Source organism: Pseudophryne corroboree, chromosome 10 (assembly GCF_028390025.1).
Source record: "Pseudophryne corroboree isolate aPseCor3 chromosome 10, aPseCor3.hap2, whole genome shotgun sequence".
Classification (NCBI taxonomy): Eukaryota; Metazoa; Chordata; class Amphibia; order Anura; family Myobatrachidae; genus Pseudophryne; species Pseudophryne corroboree.
The window spans coordinates 78,762,421-78,790,344 of NC_086453.1; the positions used below are offsets into that span (position 1 = coordinate 78,762,421).

The window sequence follows — 27,924 nt, forward strand, 5'->3', positions numbered from 1 at the left end:
TCCTCCGATATATCACCGTGTACATCCCCCTCCTCACAGATTATCAATTCGTCCCCACTGGAATCCACCATCTCAGCTCCCTGTGTACTTTGTGGAGGCAATTGCTGCTGGTCAATGTCTCCACGGAGGAATTGATTATAATTCATTTTAATGAACATCATCTTCTCCACATTTTCTGGAAGTAACCTCGTACGCCGATTGCTGACAAGGTGAGCGGCGGCACTAAACACTCTTTCGGAGTACACACTTGTGGGAGGGCAACTTAGGTAGAATAAAGCCAGTTTGTGCAAGGGCCTCCAAATTGCCTCTTTTTCCTGCCAGTATAAGTACGGACTGTCTGACGTGCCTACTTGGATGCGGTCACTCATATAATCCTCCACCATTCTTTCAATGGGGATCGAATCATATGCAGTGCCAGTAGACGACATGTCCGTAATCGTTGTCAGGTCCTTCAGTCCGGACCAGAAATCAGCAGTCGCTCCAGACTGCCCTGCATCACCGCCAGCGGGTGGGCTCGGAATTCTGAGCCTTTTCCTCGCACCCCCAGTTGCGGGAGAATGTGAAGGAGGAGATGTTGACAGGTCGCGTTCCGCTTGACTTGACAATTTTCTCACCAGCAGGTCTTTGAACCCCAGCAGACTTGTGTGTGCCGGAAAGAGAGATCTAAGGTAGGTTTTAAATCTAGGATCGAGCACGGTGGCCAAAATGTAGTGCTCTGATTTCAACATATTGACCACCCGTGAATCCTTGTTAAGCGAATTAAGGGCTCCATCCACAAGTCCCACATGCCTAGCGGAATCGCTCTGTGTTAGCTCCTCCTTCAATGTCTCCAGCTTCTTCTGCAAAAGCCTGATGAGGGGAATGACCTGACTCAGGCTGGCAGTGTCTGAACTGACTTCACGTGTGGCAAGTTCAAAGGGCAGCAGAACCTTGCACAACGTTGAAATCATTCTCCACTGCGCTTGAGACAGGTGCATTCCACCTCCTATATCGTGCTCAATTGTATAGGCTTGAATGGCCTTTTGCTGCTCCTCCAACCCCTGAAGCATATATAGGGTTGAATTCCACCTCGTTACCACTTCTTGCTTCAGATGATGGCAGGGCAGGTTCAGGCGTTTTTGGTGTTGCTCCAGTCTTCTGTACGTGGTGGCTGTACGCCGAAAGTGTCCCGCAATTCTTCTGGCCACCGACAGCATCTCTTGCACGCCCCTCTCGTTTTTTAAATAATTCTGCACCACCAAATTCAAGGTATGTGCAAAACATGGGACGTGCTGGAATTTGCCCATATTTAATGCACACACAATATTGCTGGCGTTGTCCGATGCCACAAATCCACAGGAGAGTCCAATTGGGGTAAGCCATTCCGCGATGATCTTCCTCAGTTGCCGTAAGAGGTTTTCAGCTGTGTGCGTATTTTGGAAACCGGTGATACAAAGCGTAGCCTGCCTAGGAAAGAGTTGGCGTTTGCGAGATGCTGCTACTGGTGCCGCCGCTGCTGTTCTTGCGGCGGGAGTCCATACATCTACCCAGTGGGCTGTCACAGTCATATAGTCCTGACCCTGCCCTGCTCCACTTGTCCACATGTCCGTGGTTAAGTGGACATTGGGTACAACTGCATTTTTTAGGACACTGGTGAATCTTTTTCTGACGTCCGTGTACATTCTTGGTATCGCCTGCCTAGAGAAGTGGAACCTAGATGGTATTTGGTAACGGGGGCACACTACCTCAAGAAATTGTCTAGTTCCCTGTGAACTAACGGCGGATACCGGACGCACGTCTAACACCAACATAGTTGTCAAGGCCTCAGTTATCCGCTTTGCAACAGGATGACTGCTGTGATATTTCATCTTCCTCGCAAAGGACTGTTGGACAGTCAATTGCTTGGTGGAAGTAGTAAAAGTGGGCTTACGACTTCCCCTCTGGGATGACCATCGACTCCCAGCAGCAACAACAGCAGCGCCAGCAGCAGTAGGCGTTACACGCAAGGATGCATCGGAGGAATCCCAGGCAGGAGAGGACTCGTCGGAATTGCCAGTGACATGGCCTGCAGGACTATTGGCATTCCTGGGGAAGGAGGAAATTGACACTGAGGGAGTTGGTGGGGTGGTTTGCGTGAGCTTGGTTACAAGAGGAAGGGATTTACTGGTCAGTGGACTGCTTCCGCTGTCGCCCAAAGTTTTTGAACTTGTCACTGACTTATTATGAATGCGCTGCAGGTGACGTATAAGGGAGGATGTTCCGAGGTGGTTAACGTCCTTACCCCTACTTATTACAGCTTGACAAAGGCAACACACGGCTTGACAAATGTTGTCCGCATTTCTGTTGAAATACTTCCACAACGAAGAGCTGATTTTTTGGGTATTTTCACCAGGCATGTCAATGGCCATATTCCTCCCACGGACAACAGGTGTCTCCCCGGGTGCCTGACTTAAACAAACCACCTCACCATCAGAATCCTCCTTGTCAATTTCCTCCCCAGCGCCAGCAACACCCATATCCTCCTCATCCTGGTGTACTTCAACACTGACATCTTCAATCTGACTATCAGGAACTGGACTGCGGGTGCTCCTTCCAGCACTTGCAGGGGGCGTGCAAATGGTGGAAGGCGCATGCTCTTCACGTCCAGTGTTGGGAAGGTCAGGCATCGCAACCGACACAATTGGACTCTCCTTGTGGATTTGGGATTTCGAAGAACGCACAGTTCTTTGCTGTGCTTTTGCCAGCTTGAGTCTTTTCATTTTTCTAGCGAGAGGCTGAGTGCTTCCATCCTCATGTGAAGCTGAACCACTAGCCATGAACATAGGCCAGGGCCTCAGCCATTCCTTGCCACTCCGTGTGGTAAATGGCATATTGGCAAGTTTACGCTTCTCCTCCGACAATTTTATTTTAGATTTTTGAGTCCTTTTTTTACTGATATTTGGTGTTTTGGATTTTACATGCTCTGTACTATGACATTGGGCATCGGCCTTGGCAGACGACGTTGCTGGCATTTCATCGTCTCGGCCATGACTAGTGGCAGCAGCTTCAGCACGAGGTGGAAGTCGATCTTGATCTTTCCCTATTTTTGGAACCTCAACATTTTTGTTCTCCATATTTTAATAGGCACAACTAAAAGGCACCTCAGGTAAACAATGGAGATGGATGGATACTAGTATACTTATGGATGACGAGCGACTGCCGACACAGAGGTAGCTACAGCCGTGGACTACCGTACTGTGTCTGCTGCTAATATAGACTGGATGATAATGAGATAAAATTAAAATATATATATATATCACACTAGTACTGCAGCCGGACAGGTATATATTATGTAATGACGGACCTGCTGGACACTGTCTGTCAGACTCAGCACTGCAGACTCCTAAAGTAAGCTACTAGTATCAAGAAGATAGAAAAAAAAAAAAACCACGGGTAGGTGGTATACAATTATGGATGGACGAGCGACTGCCGACACAGAGGGAGCTACAGCCGTGGACTACCGTACTGTGTCTGCTGCTAATATAGACTGGATGATAATGAGATAAAATTAAAAAATATATATATCACACTAGTACTGCAGCCGGACAGGTATATATTATGTAATGACGGACCTGCTGGACACTGTCTGCAGAATGCGTTTATAAAAACACCACACGACGAGTGTTTAACTTTTTCAGGCAGACAATCACAATATACTGGTGGTCAGCAGACAATCACAATACTGGTGGTCAGTGGTCACTGGTCAGTCACACTGGCAGTGGCACTCTGGCAGCAAAAGTGTGCACTGTACTTAAAATATGTACTCCTGCTATAACTAGAGATGAGCGCCGGAAATTTTTCGGGTTTTGTGTTTTGGTTTTGGGTTCGGTTCCGCGGCCGTGTTTTGGGTTCGACCGCGTTTTGGCAAAACCTCACCGAATTTTTTTTGTCGGATTCGGGTGTGTTTTGGATTCGGGTGTTTTTTTTTAAAAAACACTAAAAAACAGCTTAAATCATAGAATTTGGGGGTCATTTTGATCCCAAAGTATTATTAACCTCAAAAACCATAATTTACACTCATTTTCAGTCTATTCTGAATACCTCACACCTCACAATATTATTTTTAGTCCTAAAATTTGCACCTAGGTCGCTGGATGACTAAGCTAAGCGACCCTAGTGGCCGACACAAACACCGGGCCCATCTAGGAGTGGCACTGCAGTGTCACGCAGGATGTCCCTTCCAAAAAACCCTCCCCAAACAGCACATGACGCAAAGAAAAAAAGAGGCGCAATGAGGTAGCTGTGTGAGTAAGATAAGCGACCCTAGTGGCCGACACAAACACCGGGCCCATCTAGGAGTGTCACTGCAGTGTCACGCAGGATGTCCCTTCCAAAAAACCCTCCCCAAACAGCACATGACGCAAAGAAAAAAAGAGGCGCAATGAGGTAGCTGTGTGAGTAAGATAAGCGACCCTAGTGGCCGACACAAACACCGGGCCCATCTAGGAGTGTCACTGCAGTGTCACGCAGGATGTCCCTTCCAAAAAACCCTCCCCAAACAGCACATGACGCAAAGAAAAAAAGAGGCGCAATGAGGTAGCTGTGTGAGTAAGATAAGCGACCCTAGTGGCCGACACAAACACCGGGCCCATCTAGGAGTGTCACTGCAGTGTCACGCAGGATGTCCCTTCCAAAAAACCCTCCCCAAACAGCACATGACGCAAAGAAAAAAAGAGGCGCAATGAGGTAGCTGTGTGAGTAAGATAAGCGACCCTAGTGGCCGACACAAACACCGGGCCCATCTAGGAGTGTCACTGCAGTGTCACGCAGGATGTCCCTTCCAAAAAACCCTCCCCAAACAGCACATGACGCAAAGAAAAAAAGAGGCGCAATGAGGTAGCTGTGTGAGTAAGATAAGCGACCCTAGTGGCCGACACAAACACCGGGCCCATCTAGGAGTGTCACTGCAGTGTCACGCAGGATGTCCCTTCCAAAAAACCCTCCCCAAACAGCACATGACGCAAAGAAAAAAAGAGGCGCAATGAGGTAGCTGTGTGAGTAAGATAAGCGACCCTAGTGGCCGACACAAACACCGGGCCCATCTAGGAGTGGCACTGCAGTGTCACGCAGGATGTCCCTTCCAAAAAACCCTCCCCAAACAGCACACGACGCAAAGAAAAAAAGAGGCGCAATGAGGTAGCTGTGTGAGTAAGATAAGCGACCCTAGTGGCCGACACAAACACCGGGCCCATCTAGGAGTGTCACTGCAGTGTCACGCAGGATGTCCCTTCCAAAAAACCCTCCCCAAACAGCACATGACGCAAAGAAAAAAAGAGGCGCAATGAGGTAGCTGTGTGAGTAAGATAAGCGACCCTAGTGGCCGACACAAACACCGGGCCCATCTAGGAGTGGCACTGCAGTGTCACGCAGGATGTCCCTTCCAAAAAACCCTCCCCAAACAGCACATGACGCAAAGAAAAATTAAAGAAAAAAGAGGTGCAAGATGGAATTGTCCTTGGGCCCTCCCACCCACCCTTATGTTGTATAAACAGGACATGCACACTTTAACCAACCCATCATTTCAGTGACAGGGTCTGCCACACGACTGTGACTGAAATGACGGGTTGGTTTGGACCCCCACCAAAAAAGAAGCAATTAATCTCTCCTTGCACAAACTGGCTCTACAGAGGCAAGATGTCCACCTCATCATCATCCTCCGATATATCACCGTGTACATCCCCCTCCTCACAGATTATCAATTCGTCCCCACTGGAATCCACCATCTCAGCTCCCTGTGTACTTTGTGGAGGCAATTGCTGCTGGTCAATGTCTCCACGGAGGAATTGATTATAATTCATTTTAATGAACATCATCTTCTCCACATTTTCTGGATGTAACCTCGTACGCCGATTGCTGACAAGGTGAGCGGCGGCACTAAACACTCTTTCGGAGTACACACTTGTGGGAGGGCAACTTAGGTAGAATAAAGCCAGTTTGTGCAAGGGCCTCCAAATTGCCTCTTTTTCCTGCCAGTATAAGTACGGACTGTGTGACGTGCCTACTTGGATGCGGTCACTCATATAATCCTCCACCATTCTTTCAATGGTGAGAGAATCATATGCAGTGACAGTAGACGACATGTCCGTAATCGTTGTCAGGTCCTTCAGTCCGGACCAGATGTCAGCATCAGCAGTCGCTCCAGACTGCCCTGCATCACCGCCAGCGGGTGGGCTCGGAATTCTGAGCCTTTTCCTCGCACCCCCAGTTGCGGGAGAATGTGAAGGAGGAGATGTTGACAGGTCGCGTTCCGCTTGACTTGACAATTTTCTCACCAGCAGGTCTTTCAACCCCAGCAGACTTGTGTCTGCCGGAAAGAGAGATCCAAGGTAGGCTTTAAATCTAGGATCGAGCACGGTGGCCAAAATGTAGTGCTCTGATTTCAACAGATTGACCACCCGTGAATCCTTGTTAAGCGAATTAAGGGCTCCATCCACAAGTCCCACATGCCTAGCGGAATCGCTCCGTGTTAGCTCCTCCTTCAATGTCTCCAGCTTCTTCTGCAAAAGCCTGATGAGGGGAATGACCTGACTCAGGCTGGCAGTGTCTGAACTGACTTCACGTGTGGCAAGTTCAAAGGGCATCAGAACCTTGCACAACGTTGAAATCATTCTCCACTGCACTTGAGACAGGTGCATTCCACCTCCTATATCGTGCTCAATTGTATAGGCTTGAATGGCCTTTTGCTGCTCCTCCAACCTCTGAAGCATATAGAGGGTTGAATTCCACCTCTTTACCACTTCTTGCTTCAGATGATGGTAGGGCAGGTTCAGTAGTTTTTGGTGGTGCTCCAGTCTTCTGTACGTGGTGCCTGTACGCCGAAAGTGTCCCGCAATTCTTCTGGCCACCGACAGCATCTCTTGCACGCCCCTGTCGTTTTTTAAAAAATTCTGCACCACCAAATTCAAGGTATGTGCAAAACATGGGACGTGCTGGAATTTGCCCATATTTAATGCACACACAATATTGCTGGCGTTGTCCGATGCCACAAATCCACAGGAGAGTCCAATTGGGGTAAGCCATTCCGCGATGATCTTCCTCAGTTGCCGTAAGAGGTTTTCAGCTGTGTGCGTATTCTGGAAAGCGGTGATACAAAGCGTAGCCTGCCTAGGAAAGAGTTGGCGTTTGCGAGATGCTGCTACTGGTGCCGCCGCTGCTGTTCTTGCGGCGGGAGTCCATACATCTACCCAGTGGGCTGTCACAGTCATATAGTCCTGACCCTGCCCTGCTCCACTTGTCCACATGTCCGTGGTTAAGTGGACATTGGGTACAACTGCATTTTTTAGGACACTGGTGAGTCTTTTTCTGACGTCCGTGTACATTCTCGGTATTGCCTGCCTAGAGAAGTGGAACCTAGATGGTATTTGGTAACGGGGGCACACTGCCTCAATAAATTGTCTAGTTCCCTGTGAACTAACGGCGGATACCGGACGCACGTCTAACACCAACATAGTTGTCAAGGCCTCAGTTATCAGCTTTGCAGCAGGATGACTGCTGTGATATTTCATCTTCCTCGCAAAGGACTGTTGGACAGTCAATTGCTTACTGGAAGTAGTACAAGTGGGCTTACGACTTCCCCTCTGGGATGACCATCGACTCCCAGCAGCAACAACAGCAGCGCCAGCAGCAGTAGGCGTTACACGCAAGGATGCATCGGAGGAATCCCAGGCAGGAGAGGACTCGTCAGAATTGCCAGTGACATGGCCTGCAGGACTATTGGCATTCCTGGGGAAGGAGGAAATTGACACTGAGGGAGTTGGTGGGGTGGTTTGCGTGAGCTTGGTTACAAGAGGAAGGGATTTACTGGTCAGTGGACTGCTTCCGCTGTCGCCCAAAGTTTTTGAACTTGTCACTGACTTATTATGAATGCGCTGCAGGTGACGTATAAGGGAGGATGTTCCGAGGTGGTTAACGTCCTTACCCCTACTTATTACAGCTTGACAAAGGCAACACACGGCTTGACACCTGTTGTCCGCTTTTCTGTTGAAATACCTCCACACTGAAGAGCTGATTTTTTTGGTATTTTCACCAGGCATGTCAACGGCCATATTCCTCCCACAGACAACAGGTGTCTCCCCGGGTGCCTGACTTAAACAAACCACCTCACCATCAGAATCCTCCTGGTCAATTTCCTCCCCAGCGCCAGCAACACCCATATCCTCCTCATCCTGGTGTACTTCAACACTGACATCTTCAATCTGACTATCAGGAACTGGACTGCGGGTGCTCCTTCCAGCACTTGCAGGGGGCGTGCAAATGGTGGAAGGCGCATGCTCTTCACGTCCAGTGTTGGGAAGGTCAGGCATCGCAACCGACACAATTGGACTCTCCTTGTGGATTTGGGATTTCGAAGAACGCACAGTTCTTTGCAGTGCTTTTGCCAGCTTGAGTCTTTTCAGTTTTCTAGCGAGAGGCTGAGTGCTTCCATCCTCATGTGAAGCTGAACCACTAGCCATGAACATAGGCCAGGGCCTCAGCCGTTCCTTGCCACTCCGTGTGGTAAATGGCATATTGGCATGTTTACGCTTCTCCTCCGACAATTTTATTTTAGGTTTTGGAGTCCTTTTTTTACTGATATTTGGTGTTTTGGATTTGACATGCTCTGTACTATGACATTGGGCATCGGCCTTGGCAGACGACGTTGCTGGCATTTCATCGTCTCGGCCATGACTAGTGGCAGCAGCTTCAGCACGAGGTGGAAGTGGATCTTGATCTTTCCCTAATTTTGGAACCTCAACATTTTTGTTCTCCATATTTTAATAGGCACAACTAAAAGGCACCTCAGGTAAACAATGGAGATGGATGGATACTAGTATACTTATGGATGGACTGCCGAGTGCCGACACAGAGGTAGCTACAGCCGTGGACTACCGTACTGTACTGTGTCTGCTGCTAATATAGACTGGATGATAATGAGATGTAGTATGTATAAAGAAGAAAGAAAAGAAAAACCACGGGTAGGTGGTATACAATTATGGATGGACTGCCGAGTGCCGACACAGAGGTAGCTACAGCCGTGGACTACCGTACTGTACTGTGTCTGCTGCTAATATAGACTGGATGATAATGAGATGTAGTATGTATGTATAAAGAAGAAAGAAAAAAAAAACCACGGGTAGGTGGTATACAATTATGGATGGACTGCCGAGTGCCGACACAGAGGTAGCTACAGCCGTGAACTACCGTACTGTGTCTGCTGCTAATATAGACTGGTTGATAATGAGATGTAGTATGTATAAAGAAGAAAGGAAAAAAAACCACGGGTAGGTGGTATACAATTATGGATGGACTGCCGAGTGCCGACACAGAGGTAGCTACAGCCGTGGACTACCGTACTGTACTGTGTCTGCTGCTAATATAGACTGGATGATAATGAGATGTAGTATGTATAAAGAAGAAAGAAAAAAAAACCACGGGTAGGTGGTATACAATTATGGATGGACTGCCGAGTGCCGACACAGAGGTAGCTACAGCCGTGGACTACCGTACTGTACTGTGTCTGCTGCTAATATAGACTGGATGATAATGAGATGTAGTATGTATAAAGAAGAAAGAAAAAAAAAACCACGGGTAGGTGGTATACAATTATGGATGGACTGCCGAGTGCCGACACAGAGGTAGCTACAGCCGTGGACTACCGTACTGTACTGTGTCTGCTGCTAATATAGACTGGATGATAATGAGATGTAGTATGTATAAAGAAGAAAGAAAAAAAAAACCACGGGTAGGTGGTATACAATTATGGATGGACTGCCGAGTGCCGACACAGAGGTAGCTACAGCCGTGGACTACCGTACTGTACTGTGTCTGCTGCTAATATAGACTGGTTGATAATGAGATGTAGTATGTATAAAGAAGAAAGAAAAAAAAAACCACGGGTAGGTGGTATACAATTATGGATGGACTGCCGAGTGCCGAGTGCCGACACAGAGGTAGCTACAGCCGTGAACTACCGTACTGTGTCTGCTGCTAATATAGACTGGTTGATAATGAGATGTAGTATGTATAAAGAAGAAAGAAAAAAAAAACACGGGTAGGTGGTATACAATTATGGATGGACTGCCGAGTGCCGACACAGAGGTAGCTACAGCCGTGGACTACCGTACTGTACTGTGTCTGCTGCTAATATAGACTGGATGATAATGAGATGTAGTATGTATAAAGAAGAAAGAAAAAAAAAACCACGGGTAGGTGGTATACAATTATGGATGGACTGCCGAGTGCCGACACAGAGGTAGCTACAGCCGTGAACTACCGTACTGTGTCTGCTGCTAGTAGACTGGATGATAAATAATGATATAAAAAATATATATATATATCACTACTGCAGCCGGACAGGTATATATTATATAATGACGGACCTGCTGGAGTGGACACTGTCTGTCAGCAGAATGAGTTTTTTAATTTTTATAGAATAAAAAAACACCACACAAGTCACACGATGAGTGTACTTTTTCAGGCAGACATTCAATCACAATATACTATACTGGTGGTCAGTGTGGTCAGGTCACTGGTCACAGTGGTCAGTGGTCAGTCACACTGGCAGTGGCACTCTGGCAGCAAAAGTGTGCACTGTTTAATATGTACTCCTGGCTCCTGCTATAACCTATAACTGCTCCCCAGTCTCCCCCACAATTAAGCTGTGTGAGCACAGTCAGATATTATACATAGATGATGCAGCACACTGGGCTGAGCACAGATATGGTATGTGAGTGTGACTGAGTCACTGTGTATCGTTTTTTTCAGGCAGAGAACAAGAACAGAACGGATTATTAAATAATAATAAATTATAAAACTGCACTGGTGGTCAGGTCACTGGTCATCAGTCACTAGTATAACTCCTCCTAAGCTCCAGTAAGTAAATGAAGTGTCTCACTCTCACTCTCCTATCTATTTTAATTTCTAAACGGAGAGGACGCCAGCCACGTCCTCTCCCTATCAATCTCAATGCACGTGTGAAAATGGCGGCGACGCGCGGCTCCTTATATAGAATCCGAGTCTCGCGAGAATCCGACAGCGTCATGATGACGTTCGGGCGTGCTCGGGTTAACCGAGCAAGGCGGGAAGATCCGAGTCGCTCTGACCCGTGTAAAAAAACATGAAGTTCGGGCGGGTTCGGATTCAGAGAAACCGAACCCGCTCATCTCTAGCTATAACTGCTCCCCAGTCTCCCCCACAATTAAGCTGTGTGAGCAGTGAGCACTCAGCACAGTCAGATAATGATATACAGTATTACATATGATGCAGCACACTGGGCTGAGCACAGATATGGTATGTGACTGTGTCACACTGTGTATCGTTTTTTTTCAGGCAGAGAACGGATTAATTAAACTGGTGGTCACTGGTCACACTATCAGCAGCAAGTAGTACTCCTCCTAATAATATGCTCCCCAAAATTTGTGTCTCTCTCTAGTATCTAGTCTAAACGGAGAGGACGCCAGCCACGTCCTCTCCCTATCAATCTCAATGCACGTGTGAAAATGGCGGCGACGCGTGGCTCATTATATAGAATCCGAGTCTCGCGATAGAATCCGAGCCTCGCGAGAATCCGACAGCGGGATGATGACGTTCGGGTACGCTCGGGTTAACCGAGCAAGGCGGGAAGATCCGAGTCGCTCGGCCCCGTGTAAAAAAACCTGAAGTTCGGGCGGGTTCGGATTCCGAGGAACCGAACCCGCTCATCTCTATTACATACCCAACTAGTCACCCCCGGCCGGGGTACCCTGGAGGAGTGGGAACCCCTTAAATCAAGGGGTCCCCCCCCTCCAGCCACCCAAGTGCCAGGGGTGAAGCCCGAGGCTGTCCCCCCATCCAAGGGCTGCAGATGGGGGGCTGATAGCCTTTTTGTCAAAAAATGAATATTGTTTTTAGTAGCAGTACTACAAGTCCCAGCAAGCCTCCCCCGCAACCTGGTACTTGGAGAACCACAAGTACCAGCATGCGGTGGAAAACCGGGCCCGCTGGTACCTGTAGTACTACTACTAAAAAAATACCCCAATAAAAACAGAAGACACACACCTTGAAAGTAAAAGTTTAATACATACATCCACACCTCCATACACACATACTTACCTATGTTCACACGAGGGTCGGTCCTCTTCTCCATGTAGAATCCATGGGGTACCTGTTGGAAAAATTATACTCACAAAATCCAGTGTAGTTCGGTCCTCTTCTTTTCAACTTGTAATCCACGTACTTTGCAAAATAAAAAAACGGATACACGACCACGCACTGAAAGGGGCCCCATGTTTTCACATGTGACCCCTTTCCCCGACTGCCAGGAACCCCCCCTGACTTCTGTCTAAGAGGGTTCCTTCAGCCAATCAGGGAGCGCCACGTTGTGGCACCCTCCTGATTGGCTGTGTGCTCCTGTAGTGTATGTCAGGCAGCACACGGCAGTGATACAATGTAGAGCCTATGCGCTCCATTATAATCAATGGTGGGAACTTTGTGGTCAGCGGTTGATCGAAAGTAACCTCACCGCTGACCACAAAGTTCTCACCATTGGTTACAATAAAGCGCATAGGCGCTACATTGTATCACTGCCGTGTGCTGCCTGACATACACTACAGGAGCACCGCAAAATAAGGGATGCCCCCTTGACTGCGAAGGCAGGTGCAGATCGGCCCTGTTTCCTGTAGCAGCGGCTGCGTGTGACGTCTCACAGCCATCAGCTAAAATGGCCCAGACCCGTTCCCATTTTCCCTGCACCACCCCCCACCATGCCACCCCGACAGCCCCTTGAATGCCTCTGCCTGCCAATCAGGCAGAGCCGTTTGCATTACTGAGATGCGAGTGTATCTCCCTGCCCATGCACGCACAGTGCTGGCCAGTGGTGCAAGTAGAAATATTTTCTTATGGGTACTGAGTGATGAAAAATGTGTGTGGTCATGTGTTGTGATGGGGTGTGGCCACATGCTAGTGGGAGTGGCTACATGAGACTTGCGGCGTGGTCACATGACACAGCCCCTTTTTGGGGGGAATTCTGGAGGCAAGGCTAAAAATATATAGTAATGCCTCCAGTATAATAGAAATATAAAGTGATACCTCCAGTGTAATAGAAATATATAGTGATACCTCCAGTATAATAGAAATATATAGTAATGCCTCCAGTATAATAGAAATATATAGTGATACCTCCAGTGTAATAGAAATATATAGTAATGCCTCCAGTATAATAGAAATATATAGTAATGCCTCCAGTATAATAGAAATATATAGTGATACCTCCAGTGTATTAGAAATATATAGTAATGCCTCCAGTATAATAGAAATATATAGTAATGCCTCCAGTATAATAGAAATATATAGTAATGCCTCCAGTATAATAGAAATATATAGTGTTACCTCCAGTGTAATAGAAATATATAGTAATGCCTCCAGTATAATAGAAATATATAGTAATGCCTCCAGTATAATAGAAATATATAGTAATGCCTCCAGTGTATTAGAAATATATAGTAATGCCTCCAGTATAATAGAAATATATAGTAATGCCTCCAGTATAATAGAAATATATAGTGATACCTCCAGTGTATTAGAAATATATAGTAATGCCTCCAGTATAATAGAAATATATAGTAATGCCTCCAGTATAATAGAAATATATAGTGATACCTCCAGTGTATTAGAAATATATAGTAATGCCTCCAGTATAATAGAAATATATAGTAATGCCTCCAGTATAATAGAAATATATAGTAATGCCTCCAGTATAATAGAAATATATAGTGATACCTCCAGTGTATTAGAAATATATAGTAATGCCTCCAGTATAATAGAAATATATAGTAATGCCTCCAGTATAATAGAAATATATAGTAATGCCTCCAGTATAATAGAAATATATAGTAATGCCTCCAGTGTATTAGAAATATATAGTAATGCCTCCAGTATAATAGAAATATATAGTAATGCCTCCAGTATAATAGAAATATATAGTAATGCCTCCAGTGTATTAGAAATATATAGTAATGCCTCCAGTATAATAGAAATATATAGTAATGCCTCCAGTGTATTAGAAATATATAGTAATGCCTCCAGTATAATAGAAATATATAGTAATGCCCCCAATTTAATAACAATATATAGTAATGCTTCCATTATAACAGGAAAATACAGCCACTGTCGCACTCCCAGTAACTGAAGAGCCGTCATGCTGCCAAGCACCATTATCTTGTTGCTTTGTGGCACATTATAATTGTGGTAATGGCAAAGTGTGTGGCAGGTGGTACTGCGTACCCGCTGCCAAATTCTTAAGGGTACTCCATACCCGAGCATACCCGCATACTTGCACCACTGGTGCTGGCCCTACATGTGCGCACTGGCCCAGAATTTAGGAGTATACGATCGAATCTCAGATGCGTTGCCTAATGAATAAGGTCAAATGTCCTTAGGGTTTAAACCCAAATGTGAGCTCGTTGGTGCACAATATCTTTGGTGGTTTGGGCAGTAATCCTGTAAGCATGGCTGATTGTCTATTGCAAGAGTAATGAAGCAAAGGTTCTGATTTTTCTGTCACTCCTTATTAAAGTAGTTCTCCTTAAACCAGAATCAGGGGGTATTTTACATAAGAATCTTTTAAAACAGTTATTTCAATTTAAAGATACACCTGCTGAGGATTGGCTGCGTATCTCTGTGTGTGTTTAAGACTTTTTCCTTTTTATTTACAGTCTCTGCAGGTACAGTGCACTTACATTAAGTCTTGGGCATTAGTAATGATTGATATCATTTTCCTAAAGGCCCATAAACACTAGATGAGAAAGTAAAAGATCTCACTCAGAAGGGCCAATCTGAGCGAGATCTTCTACAATCTCGTCTAGAGTAAACACTTCTATACTAGAGTATACGTGTATGTATGCAAACTGTCCATAAAAATTATTTTATAGAAAAAAAAATGTATACATGAAGCATATAAATAAGTAGGTATTAAACACTACGTCAGGAGCAGAGGTAGCCAAAACTTGGATTACTACAGTATACGTTCTTGCCTGTATTTTTGGATAAGATGAGCAATTCTGTTACCATTTGTGAGGTTGGCAGAGTTTGATGTTTGCATTTTTCTCTTCCAGTTCTCCTGAGTCTGTGGATGGATCTGACCAGTGGACAGATAGATATTCAGCTGATCCCTCAGTATCCAGTGATCCAGCAGTCTGTCACTATGAATGTTGTTGGGATTAACAGGAAAATGTTTTCGATTGTGTGGTATAAAGGGACAATCACAAGTGCTGAGCATCAGATCCTTGTGTATTTAGTACCAGGTGTTACTTCCACACTACTTACAGGACCTCTATACGTCTCTCGGGCCAGACCTTTCCCTAATGGTTCATTACTGATATCAGATCTCCAAATAACAGATAGTGATAATTATACAGTGAGGATACAGACTGAGAGACGAGTGGAACAAGCCTCTGTGACCCTGGCTATATATGGTGAGTATACACTGTGCCAGGCAGACACCTGAGCAGCACTTACTGTTGCTTCTTCTTTGTGTGTAGCTGAATATAGTAATAGGTTAATCTTTGATTATAAACTCATCTCAGTAACTGTTGATTGGCGAGCTTACGCCAGGGTCCAGGGATGTGAAGTCTGAGTTCGGAGGCCGTGTGGGATGCTGGCCAAACTAGGACTTTTTTTTTTAAAGGGGCAAGCATTTACAAGGCATGGTTTAGCCTTCTACATGATTGCTCCATTAAAAAAAAGTTAGATCGGCCGCCATTCACACGGCCGCCAAACTCTGACTTCATTACATCCCACCCCATATGTCTATAAGCTCCTGTTACTAGGCTGGAAAACATAGAGACGATGCATAATAAACAGTTTACAGTGACTATGACAATGATAATGTGGCACATTGGAATGATATAATGTAATTGTGAACTTCCTTTCATATTCGAGACTTCTAATGTTGGACCACAATTTCTCTACTGATCTGCAATGAAGGACTAGGACTGTGACAGCGCACACTTAAAGTATAGATTGGAGGACAGACTGCTAAAAGAACCATCCCAGTAAGGTGCACATAAACTAACGGATCTGCACATTTGGTTGCTACAGTATTTGACATTTACTCAAATGGATAAACTTGGAGCAGTGCAGTGGCGTAAGTTCGTCCCAGTTGCCCGGAGGCAAGATAAATATTGGTGCCCCCCCCCTATTTCCTATATCAAGATAAGTGTGTGTGTGTGTGTGTGTGTGTGTGTGTGTGTGTGTGTGTGTGTGTAACAGCAGACACTTTACTGATGGAGATATTTGCTCCTGTAGAGGAAACATGAGAATGCTAACTATATGAAGTTACATGTAATTGTCAGAGAAGTATCTTCATATAGTTAAAATTCTCATGTTTCCTATACAGGCGCTAACAGCTTCATCAGTAAGGTGTCTGCTTCCAGTGTACTAGGTTGTGGTTTATAATCCTGGGTGTGACACTTGTAAAATGTGTATAATAAAGAGGATGTGATTTGTAAGGTGCAGGGACCAGTGAGGAAGTCGGCCACTGAAAAGATAACGGCAGCTATCAATTAACTTAATTCACTCGTGTCACAGAATGGGAGGAGAGGTGCCCCCCATCAGAGCAGGAGCCCGGCGGCAGATGACTCCGTTGCCTCCCAGAGTTCTGCCTCTGGAGCAGTGGAATTAGGTTACTGATACTAAAGGACTACATGGAACTTGTCGACTTGCAATATTCTGATTTTAATCATAGCCGTATATTCTACAGCATAAGGTCCTTTGGTCTCGAATATACGGATATTTGGCCATTTTTACCAGGTCTGCGGTGTTATAAATATACAGCACGGTTCTTGGTCTACTAGGTGTTCAGCTAGGGGCGTTTTAAGAGAGGAGGGGGCCCATGTGCAGACTCCGGGTGGGCCCCCTCCTCTCCACAGCGCTGTAGGCTCCGGCATCGAGCCGGAGTCTACTGCGCATGCGCAGGTCTCCGGAAACATGGCACACGCCATGGTCCGTAGACATATTTTGAACTGCGCATGCGCGGTGGCCATATTTGGTTGGATATTTGCCGCAAATGCAGTGGCTGTAGCACTAGTTGCAGCACTCCAGAAAGGTAAGTATAAACAACATGGGTGCAGTGTGTGCGGCGTGGGCCCCCCTCCCCTGGACCCAGGGGCCCGTGTGCACATTGCAAGATAAGCATTTTGCGTAAGCATTTTTATGTGAATACTTATTAATTTATTGATAAGTTCTTTTTTTATTGGTATATGTTGTAAATTTATTATGCAGTTTAACATTGAGTAAATTGAGGTTCTTTGTATAATTTTGGCCAAATGTATGGGCTTATCCAACATTGCATATTGAACAAGGCACTATGGGAGTCATTCCGAGCTGATCACTCGCTAGCAGCTTTTAGCAGCCGTGCAAATGCTATGCCGCCGCCGCCCACTTGGGAGTGTATTTTAGCTTAGCAGAAGTGCGAACGCTTGTGCAGCCGCGCTCTGCAAAAACAGTTTGTGCAGTTTCAGAGTAGCTCAGAACTTACTCAGCGCTTGCGATCACTTCAGCCTATTCCTGTCCGGATTTGACGTCACACACCCGCCCAGCGTTCACCCAGCCACGCCTGCGTTTTCCCTGGCACGCCTGTGTTTTTTCCAAACACTACCTGAAAACGGTCAGTTGACACCCAGAAACGCCCACTTCATGTCAATCACTCTGCTGCCGTCAGTGCGACTTAATTCTTCGCTAGAGCCTGTGCAAAATCACATCGTTCGTTATACCCGTACGTCGTGCGTGCGCATTGCGGGGCATAGGCATGCGCAGAAATTCAGTTTTTTGCCCTGATCGCTGCGCTGCGAAAATCGGCAGCGAGCGATCAACTCGGAATGACCTCCTATAAATTGTAAGACCTTAATAAATGTATATAGTATGTCAGTATTGAGGAATAGTTTGGGGCATGGCCCCCCTGAGTTGGTGTGGCAGGACCATCATAATATAACACTCAATTTAACACTCTTAAGCATATTATTTTGTTTTTATCAATGTAACACATTAAACACTTTTATTATTACCTCTCACCTATGTAACACTCCTATCATTGGCATTTTTATAAGTAGTGCACACGGGCCCCTGGGTCCAGGGGGGCCCACACAGCACCCATTTTAGAGCTGTGATCGCGCCAGAAATCGCAGCCAAAATGGCCACCGCGCATGTGCGGTAGCCAAATTGGTCTCCGGATTACGGTGGGCGCCATGTTACCAGAGACCTGTGCATGCGCAGTAGACTCCGGCACAATGCCGGAGTCTACAGTACCGTGCAGAGGAGGGGGCCCACCCGGAGGTGCACACGGACCCCCTCCTCTGTAGAAACGCCCCTGACTCCTATCACATTGCAGCTACTGCTTCTTACTTATCTAACACTTTCTAACACTTTACTTGCTACAGTATCTCAACTAGTGTTGTTTGGTTGGGCTGGCCCTGGATCTGAACCTTAGGAATGTTAGGGATGTACCTAATGAGGTCACCTGTACGTGATGGGTAGGCCCATACTTTTGTCCAAAGTATGCAAAGAACCTCAATTTTACTCAGAGTTAAACTGCAGAATTTATTACATTTGCTCTGATTAGTAATGTTTGAAGTGTGCGCTTGCATTTTCTTTTTTTTGTGTGCCTGTATAAGGTGACCCAGTATCTGGTCTTTTCATAATTATGGTGACGCATATCCCCTTATTACATCAACTCTATATTTGTGATTTGCAAGTTACAATTTTTGCATGTTTTAGACTGGCAATTATTACCTATCCCCCCACCCTTTCATTGTTCTGGGGGCACCAGAGTTATTATGGAAAGTTTTTAGAAAGGGTATGGATTCTGGTACCATCAGACCTTAAGTATAATTGTTAGTTATATCATTTATGTGAGTGACCTCAGTGAACTGTTATATTCCAATGAGAAACCAAAAAAGCAAAAACACTCAAAGAAAAAAAAAAAACAATGTGTACAATGCATGCAATGAAAAAAATAGCTACATGAGGACACTGACCCAAATGACATAATAAAATAAATTATACTGCGGGTAGCCACGCTCATCTAGCCTGCAGCTTGGCGTATTTGTGGCAAGCCAGGTGGTGCAAGTGTGCCCACAACTAGGATGCATACGCACACTCAACGAAATACATGGGTGGTGTACTACGCTGCAGCTCGGCGTAATAAGTCACACCTGCACCTCAGTGCATGTGGCTGTGGCGCAGGCTGGCGTGGCTACATCTCTATCTCCGCAGTGGGAAATTACAGATAGTCCGCATGTACTATTAATTGCATCCAGGGACAGAGGCTCTGAGGAGCCGGTCCCTGTGATGTGTAACAAGTGAAATAATCACTAAACCGATTGCTTCACTTCTCCTTTGGGAGTTGGGGCCATTCTGTGAATGTGCCATATGTTGAGCACCCATGTGCAATGTTGATTTTAGGGGAAGGTTCCAGAGGAGCCCTTTTCCGGTAATTTTTGCAACATGTATCCGGTAGGCTGCAGCACCTAACGCCATCTGCAGATGGCATAAGCGGTCAGGTCAAACTTGGTAAATCTGACACCTTCACAGCATAGAAACCTATGGGGACTTCTGTCAGAAATGGAGGGACAGCAGCTGATAATGAGAACTTCTGCGGTCCCCCCAGCATACATCAGAGGATTACATGGATAGTGTGTACTATGATTGCATCTCTTCCCTTTGCATTGAAGCATGTAATACCATGAGTGGAAAGTACACACTGGCACTCTTATCTAAGCTGTAGTCATACTTGTAGATAGGAGGAATGTAATTCATGTATTTTTCTTGTGTACTTGCAACTAAAATATTATTGGATACAAGTCATGGTCTGCTGATACCGTGACACCTGTGTCTCCCAACCCCCTTGTAATAGCCTATGTGATGAAATCTAGTATCTCAGCTTGGTTCCCAGACCTTCTCAGACTGGCACGGGCAGTCCAGACTTGTTTGAATAGTGAAGCAATCAGGAATATGTCAAGTTTCTTACTGTCAAGGGGAAAAGGAGTTCCTATAGATCTATATAATACTATATAATAATAGCTTGTGATCTGTCCTTTCTGCATCATGTGCAGTGAGAGCAGGGATATATGCTGCCACCATGTGACCCCCCTCAATGGTAAGAGAGAGGAGGACCACTGCACCAGCTACAAGGACTAAGGTCTATTTACTAAGCCTTAGAGAGAGATAAAGTGGATGGAGATAAAGTACCAACAAGTCAGCTCCTATCATTTTTCAAACACAGCCTGTAACATGGATGTTAGGAGCTGGTTGGCTGGTACTTTATCTCTCTCCACTTTATCTCTCACCATGGCTTAGGAAATAGTCCCCTGAGTCATAGCTGCCAAAATCCTGGCTGCTCTCTCCGGGAGAGAATAGCCAGCTCGGCTCAGCAGGGGGCTGGGGCGGAGGTACGACGCATCGAAGGGGGGTGTTGTGACCCCAATCTCATAAGGTCTAATGAAGGCAAAATACACCTCATTGTGAAAAAAAAAAATCAGCTAAGTTCTCACTAGTTGGATGACTTAATTGTAGGTTAGTGAATGAATACAGAGCTATAGAGCCATTCCAATCACTGGCAGGAACTGTATTATCCTAAAACCCACAGCCAACAAGAGGATGGGATGGGTATGTTGTGATCAGCAGGAGGGTGAATCTTAAGCTGGGTACACACTGGCAGATATATCTGCAGTTCAATCGATCTGCAGATATATCTGCAGATGGTGGTTGTTCATACACACAGAAAGATGCGCCAATATATCTTAAAGATATATCTGCTGTTCAATCTATCTGCAGCTATATATGCAGATGGGGATTGTTCATACACACTGAAAGATGCACTAATATATCTGCAGATATATTGGTCATCTGCTGTGTTGCACAGCAGATGCAATATATCTGTGAAAGACGTCTTTAGGTGGGTACACACTATTAGATATATCTGCAGATCAATTGATCTGCAGATATATCTATGTACGGATCGGGCAGTGTGCTGTGCATACACACAGCCCGATCCGTCGGGGGACTGACGTCATGAACTGGGCGGGCGCTCGCGCCCGCCCAGTTCACCTGTCAATCACCGCCGGCCGCCGCAGCATGTGTACGGGCGGTCGGACGACCGCCCCGTACACACACAGCGACGCGCCAATATATCGTTAGATATATTGGCTGTCGGCTGTGCTGCGCGGCCGACGCGATACGTCTGTGAACGACGGAGTTCACAGACGTATCGCCTGTACACACTGGCCGACGGTCCCGCGATGTATCGGCCGTTCAAGAGAACGGCCGATACATCAACCAGTGTGTACGGGCCTTTTCACAGACATATTGCTTGTACACACCTGCAGATCAGCAAAAGATATATTGGACAACCAACTGATTGGCCAATATATCTGTCAGTGTGTACCCAGCCTTAGTGTAGTTTCTATAGAAGAGAACCAAGCACCCATGTTCCTCCGTAGTCCTGCTCCACCAGGTAACTGACCCTCTAATAGAGTTACAACATATCATTTGAGAACACAAACTGGAACCTGTTCCGTAGGGGAGGGTGTGGGCCCCCAGGCTGTAGGTCCCACAAGGGATTTTTCCTGTGTTCCTATGGGCCAGTCTGAACCCTGGAACAGAGAGGGTTTAGGATGGGGTTGAGTGGGGGAGGACTGAGAATATCTGGCATATTCCGGGTACATATCACTATAAAAGAAGGGGGGTAGTGGCAGTTCTGCACCTATGTACATGTATGTGTACAGTATGTAGATATATGAATGAGAACAGACAAATGTTAGTGGGAAACTCTACTCTTTATTGTCAAAGTGTTGGATTGACTATAATAGTCTGAGGGCCTGATTGAGAGATGGACGCTAATGCAACTGCAAGTGCGATTTTCTCCGCATTGCAACTGCTGATATTTGCAAGTGAAGCTGCCGCTCAGAATTTAAACGAGACACTTACTGGAGCAACAGCAACTAATTTGCAACCTTTATGCAAGAACAAGAAACATTGGGCCTATGGATCCGCAGACTGGACACGGCAGGGGTGACACAGGTGCCATGTTTTTGTATATAAAAGCTCACACCTAACGTCAGACACGCGCCCCGAAAACAGCCATGACATGCCTGCATTTTTTACACTTCACAGCAACTTTACACTTTACACAGCAACTACCTGGCATGTCAAAGACTGCATTTGAAAATTGACAGGAGCTGGTTGGTTGGGACTTTATCTCATGCGGAGAGGACTACACACACACACACACACACACACACACACACACACACACACACACACACACACACACACACACACACACACACACACACACACACACACCTCTACAAATGAATGAGCACCTAGGGATACTCGACCAATCAACAGTACATTAGCATTATGGTACTTGGCCTGCGGTTACCAAGTAAAGTTAGTAAATTTCAGTGGACCCCATAGATATTGGTGCCCCTTTATTGGTTTTAGTAATTAATAATGCCCTGCTCCTTTATGAAATCTTTGTTTACTTCCACCTATGGCTCCTAATTAATAGTGCAGTGATGCCAGTAAGTATTTGCCTAAACCCTTCTTCCTTTTCTTCTCCTTGAAGAATTAATGTATTGGGGCATTATAATGGGAAAAGCTGGGAAAATGAATACATTCACACATGAAGTGAATATATAGCAATATTCCTATAGTCAAGGGTATCCTAGAAATGTGAATTCAATCATTAGTGTAGTTGTATCTAATTGTACCTGCTCATTCTTTAATACGTGGTATCTGGCTTCCATTCTAGCACCATCCATACCAGGTGCCAGCGGATGCTCTGCTGGGGTCAGTGCTGGAGTGACAGCTGGAATCATCTGTGGGACAGTCCTGGGAATCGTGCTGATTGTTAGTGCAACCTTTCTACTGTATAAGAGATGTGTCCTTCCTGTGAGAGAGGAGCAGAGAGGTAGTGGAAGAGACATGCAATAAATACCATTGGACAATGTTTAGGGCCTGATTGAAAGGTGGACACAGACAGGACCATGGATACCCCATCTATGACTTTATGCAGATGCCACTACGCAGTTCCTCCCTGGTGTACAGCCCTGTGTATGAGTGTGCAAGGACTGAGATGCCCACTTTGAATATCTGCAGTTGCTATAATACCGCCTGGTGCATTGTTAGATGCCAGCATTGGCCACACCATGGAAACTTACACCAGCTCTATGGTAGGCACATATTTTCTGTCTGGCCTCCAATGTGAGCGACTGAGCATCAGTGACCCAACCGCAACACTCCCATGACTTGCCCATAACACAGACCATCACCGTGTGTCTGCTTAACCACCTCCCAATAACCAGCCAGGAACACCCAGCACTTTCCCAAGACAGCTCCGATACCGTGCTTCTCACGCAACAGCGCCTCTGTGTGTACGCTCTGAGTAATGCATGTGCATAGGAGTTTTTAGTGATTTTCATGCACGCACAACAAAACATTCCATTAAATATCAGCATTGCGTACAACTCTGAATCAGGCCCTTAGTGTACACATCTATGGGGAAATAATAGCAAAGCAAAATGTGCTTAGAAAAAAGATTAATATATCAAATTTGTCTTATTGCTGTTACATGTACAGTTTAGTATATTCCCAGTGTGTATAATCCTCATATCTGTTTACAGTACAGGAACCGCATCACTAGACATATAGAAAAAAATAAATCAAGGGCCTCAGTGTGAGTTGCATATCAGCCTATGTGCATGGACATCACATCATGCGTGTGTGCATGGCAGAGGCGTCACCGGGTGTGGCGGCACCCGGTGCGAACTCCGCATTATCCCAATGTGCCGGTGGTGTGGCCACTCAAAAAGGGGGCATGGCCTAATATAAGGAGCATGGCCTTGTGGAATCTTTTACGACACTCCGGCGGCATGTCTGGCATCCACAGAGATGCTGGCTGCTCCCCCGGAGACTGGGATGTGTGTAGTGCTGACTCTTCATCTGAGACAGGAGCCAGGTGCTGCAGGAGAATATCACACTGTAGCATCCAGCTCTTACTACTGCAGAAGAGCCGGCACTTTGGTGTCACTAAGTGAATAATGTGAAAAGTGTGTGAAAACTCAATTTTTCACATTATTTTAGTAAAAATTCTGTAGGTCAAAATTACAGAATAAACTTTACTCTGGAAGTTCCCAAGTCCTATGCGTTCCAAGTAATGAACTCATTTCCAGAGCATAAGCAGTGCAAATTCATACACGGCACACTTCACAAAAGGACATCTTGCATCAGCCCCCATTTATACCACTTTCATTCCGTCTGAGGCGGGTCGCACCCAGGAGCCTGACCCGGGAGCTCTCAGGGTGCAACCCGCCTCAATACCCTCTTTCACACCGCAGACTGCAACCCGGCAATATGCTGGGTTGGAGACGTCGGCGGTGACGTGGAGTGGGCGGTGCTGGGAGATCACATGATCTCCAAGCGCTGCCCGTCCACACAATGTGAACGGAAAACGGGTCGCACTGACCCGGCTTCCATTCACACCGCACAGAGAGCTGGGTTGAACACGCGTTCAACCCTGCTTGCTAGCAGGGTTGAAATACCGGGTCGCTCCTGGTACCTTTCACACCGCACAGAAACACGGGTAATGTGCGCTCATCATGTGCAAATAACCCGTGTTCAAAGATGCTGGTGTGAAAGGGTAAGTGTAATGCTGAGCTTTCAGGATGCAATTCAGCAACTTTTACAAAAAAATTGTGATGGCAGATTTGCAATGTTGTTTTATTCAGATTGCAAATTATGCAAACAAACTTTAATATAATTAAGCCTTTATTAAACCGTAATAAAATATTCCAGATCATAATCAATTATAATAAGTCTATGTCATTTAATTAACCCACAGAAACATCAAATAAGACTGAAGAACCACCAGCGGAGTATTACAATGTACATGATGCAACAGTGGTGAGTAATATTTGTCAATCAGTCATTACTGTATATCATACTAGCCGACTCTCCCTGAATGTCAGGGAAATTACTTGAAAACGACACTCCCTAAATGTGTGATTTTAGACATGATGAGCTTATATCTGTGTATTATAAAAATATCTGGCCATAGTTGTAATAACCAATGGGAAAGGGCAAATTAAAAAACTCCCCATATTTACCAATTATACTCTCACCTACAGTATCATTGCGTCATTATTATTTGTTTTTCTAAAGAGATTAAGAGAATCTACAGTAATTGTTATTATAGTATTTTTCTTATACATATAATAAAACTGTACGGGTTGTGTATGTACATAGTATTTTTTTTTTCTTTTTAGTAATATACTACTAGGTAATGTTTATGAACTATAGAAATAAAAAAAAAAGTCAGAAATTTTATCTGTCTGTTTGTTCCGGCATCACACAAAAACTACTGGGTGCATTTGGATAGCGTTTTTACTATTGTATGACTAAGTGAAAGTAGAAAGAAACTGAGGTATGTTCTGTGATCTCTATGTGACATCAGGGAGAGGAGCAATAAAGGAAAAACCAGATACTTGACACTCGGCGCACTGAAAGTTGGTGTTCCGGTCATGCTACTGCAGACCTTGACTCCGCCTAAGTTATGCAACGGAACCCAACTTAAAGTAATTGCTCTGCAGATGAACCTAATTGAGCCAGATATACTTGCAGGATGTGGCGCAGGTGAGACTGTGTTTATTCCATGTATACCCCTTATCCCCAACAATTTTCCTTTTCAATTCAAATACCTGCAGGTTCCTGTAAGCATCTACTTCACTATGAAGATCAACAAGTTGCAGGGACAAACACTCAGGGCTGCAGGCGTAGATCTCAGGACCAGCTGCTTCTCCCATGGGCAGCTTTATGTGGCTTGCTCACAAGTTAGTAGCCCCAAGCATCTTTTTCTGTGAATCCCTGAAGTAAAAATGTCAAATACTATTACATTTTGTGATCAATGTGTACAATATAAAATATACATCATACTATTACATGGCACTACTGTCTTTGAAAAAATTAATTGCGTTGAGCAATAACAGCAAAGCTGTGGGCAAACACTAGGTATACGTGGTCGAGTCACATTATTATGACCACCTCCTACATTTGACGTTGGCAGCGCGTAGCCAATGATGTACGTCACGTGACATGTGCTGGCTTGGTGGGTATACAAATTGTGCGATAGACCATCTGCACACATAACACTTATTGCTGTCATCGGTAAAAGGGGTGATTTATCTGAGTTGCAAAAGGGGATGAGTATAGGCTTTCGGGCCAAGGGTGGCAGTATTTCTGATAGAGCACAGTTTATGAAGTGTTCACGTGCTGCTGTGTTGACGGTGTATCGTGACTGAACAAATGGCACCATTGTGAATAACCGATGTGGAAACTGCTGAGCACCACGTGCCATTGATGTGAGAGGTGAACGTCGGCTACGAAGGTGCGTGATGGATGACCGGCACGCTACAGTGGAACAGTTCAACATCAAAATGATCCTGTGGGCTACCAGACGTGTGTCTAAAATGACAGTTCAGCCCATCTAGCTGCTGTCTGTACTGCACACAGCGGTTACTCTGGCTATTAGCTGGAGGTCCTAATAATGTGACTCGACTGTGTGTAATAAATTCTTCCCAAGCAATCCATTCCAAATGAAGTCTTTTTCAAATGACCCCACGTACAGATCCCCATCACTCAGGGCCAGGGCCACCATCAAGGGGGTGCCCTGTGTACAGTTGTCCTGGGCCCCGTCCAGTCTGACAGAGTGGAGGGCCCGGGCTGCTCAAACAGCCAGCTGGTGTCTATTCCCGGCGGCGGCTGCCGCCGGGGGAGCGGACCGCTGCTGTTACCACCCCTACATATCCTGGCGGCCGGCGGCAACACCATTGAGACTGTCTGAGGCCCGCCGCCACTCCCTTTCTGCTTAGGCTGCTCCCCTCTGTCCACCGCTGCCAGCACTCTGAGTCTCCGGCTCCCACCTCCTTAACCCTCGGATGCCCGGCTCCCGCCCCCCTGATCCCCCTGCTACCCGCCTCCTGCCACTGCCTCCTGATCTCCCAGCTGCCCGGCTCCCGCCCCTGCCTCCTACCCCCCTGGCTGCTCGGCTCCCGCCGCTGCCTCCTGATCCACCGGCTTCCACCACAGCCTCCTAATCGGCCGGCTCCCACCGCTGCCTCCTGATCCCCGACTCCCAGCTGTCTGGCTCCCACCTCCTGGCCCCCAGACTGCACAGATTCCGCCCAACACCCTGGCTGGTCAGCTACCGCACAAAGAGGCAGATCCAGCAGGGGAAGCGATGAGGAGCAACTGGTGAGGTGAGAAGAGAGGGGACTGACAGGGGGAGAGTGCCGGGGAAGGGGCAGAGAGAGTGAGTATATATGTGGCTGTGTATATATGTGTGTGTGTGTGTGTATTGTATATGTAGGTGTGTGTTTTATACATGGCTGCATGTGTGTATATGTATATGTGTGTGTGTGTGTGTGTGTGTGTGTGTGTGTGTGTGTGTGTGTGTGTGTGTGTATATGGCTGTGTGTATATGTATACTGTATTTGTGTATGTGTGTGGGGGGGGGGGGAGTGTAATGTACCTGTAACAGAAATACATAAATTACCTATAAAGGTAAAAGATAATAGGGCAGAGAGATTAGATACTTCCGGGCATATGGGTGGACACACAGATAGTAGTGGAGCTGGGGTAAGTAAGTAGAGCCTGGATACACAGTATGGTTCAGGGGTGGGAATCTTGAATGAAAATAAGAGTATTAAGGGCACTTTTAAAACGATAGGAGGCTGGGAGAGCTTTCTAGAGGTTGGGAGTGGGAAGCGGTTATCAGGGGGTGGTGAAGAAGCGGTCATTGGTGGACTGGACTGAGGGAGTGAAAGTAAGGGGGGGCACCATCTTCTACGCCTCCGGGCGTTTGGTATGAACTTACGCCCCTGCGGATTTGCAAAGGGT

At 46.1% G+C, this 27,924-nt stretch overlaps 1 protein-coding gene across 1 annotated transcript in view; it reads left to right on the plus strand.

Moving 5' to 3' along the window:
- The window catches only part of LOC134965207 (carcinoembryonic antigen-related cell adhesion molecule 1-like), a 37,636-nt gene extending 14,671 nt beyond the window's left edge, over positions 1 to 22,965 (plus strand). The window contains exons 3-5 of the mRNA XM_063941716.1: positions 14,688 to 14,696; positions 15,087 to 15,446; positions 22,784 to 22,965. Of these exons, the coding sequence (XP_063797786.1) occupies positions 14,688 to 14,696; positions 15,087 to 15,446; positions 22,784 to 22,965 (551 nt within the window). The remainder of the gene's footprint in view (positions 1 to 14,687; positions 14,697 to 15,086; positions 15,447 to 22,783) is intronic.
- The last annotated feature ends 4,959 nt before the right edge of the window (positions 22,966 to 27,924 follow it).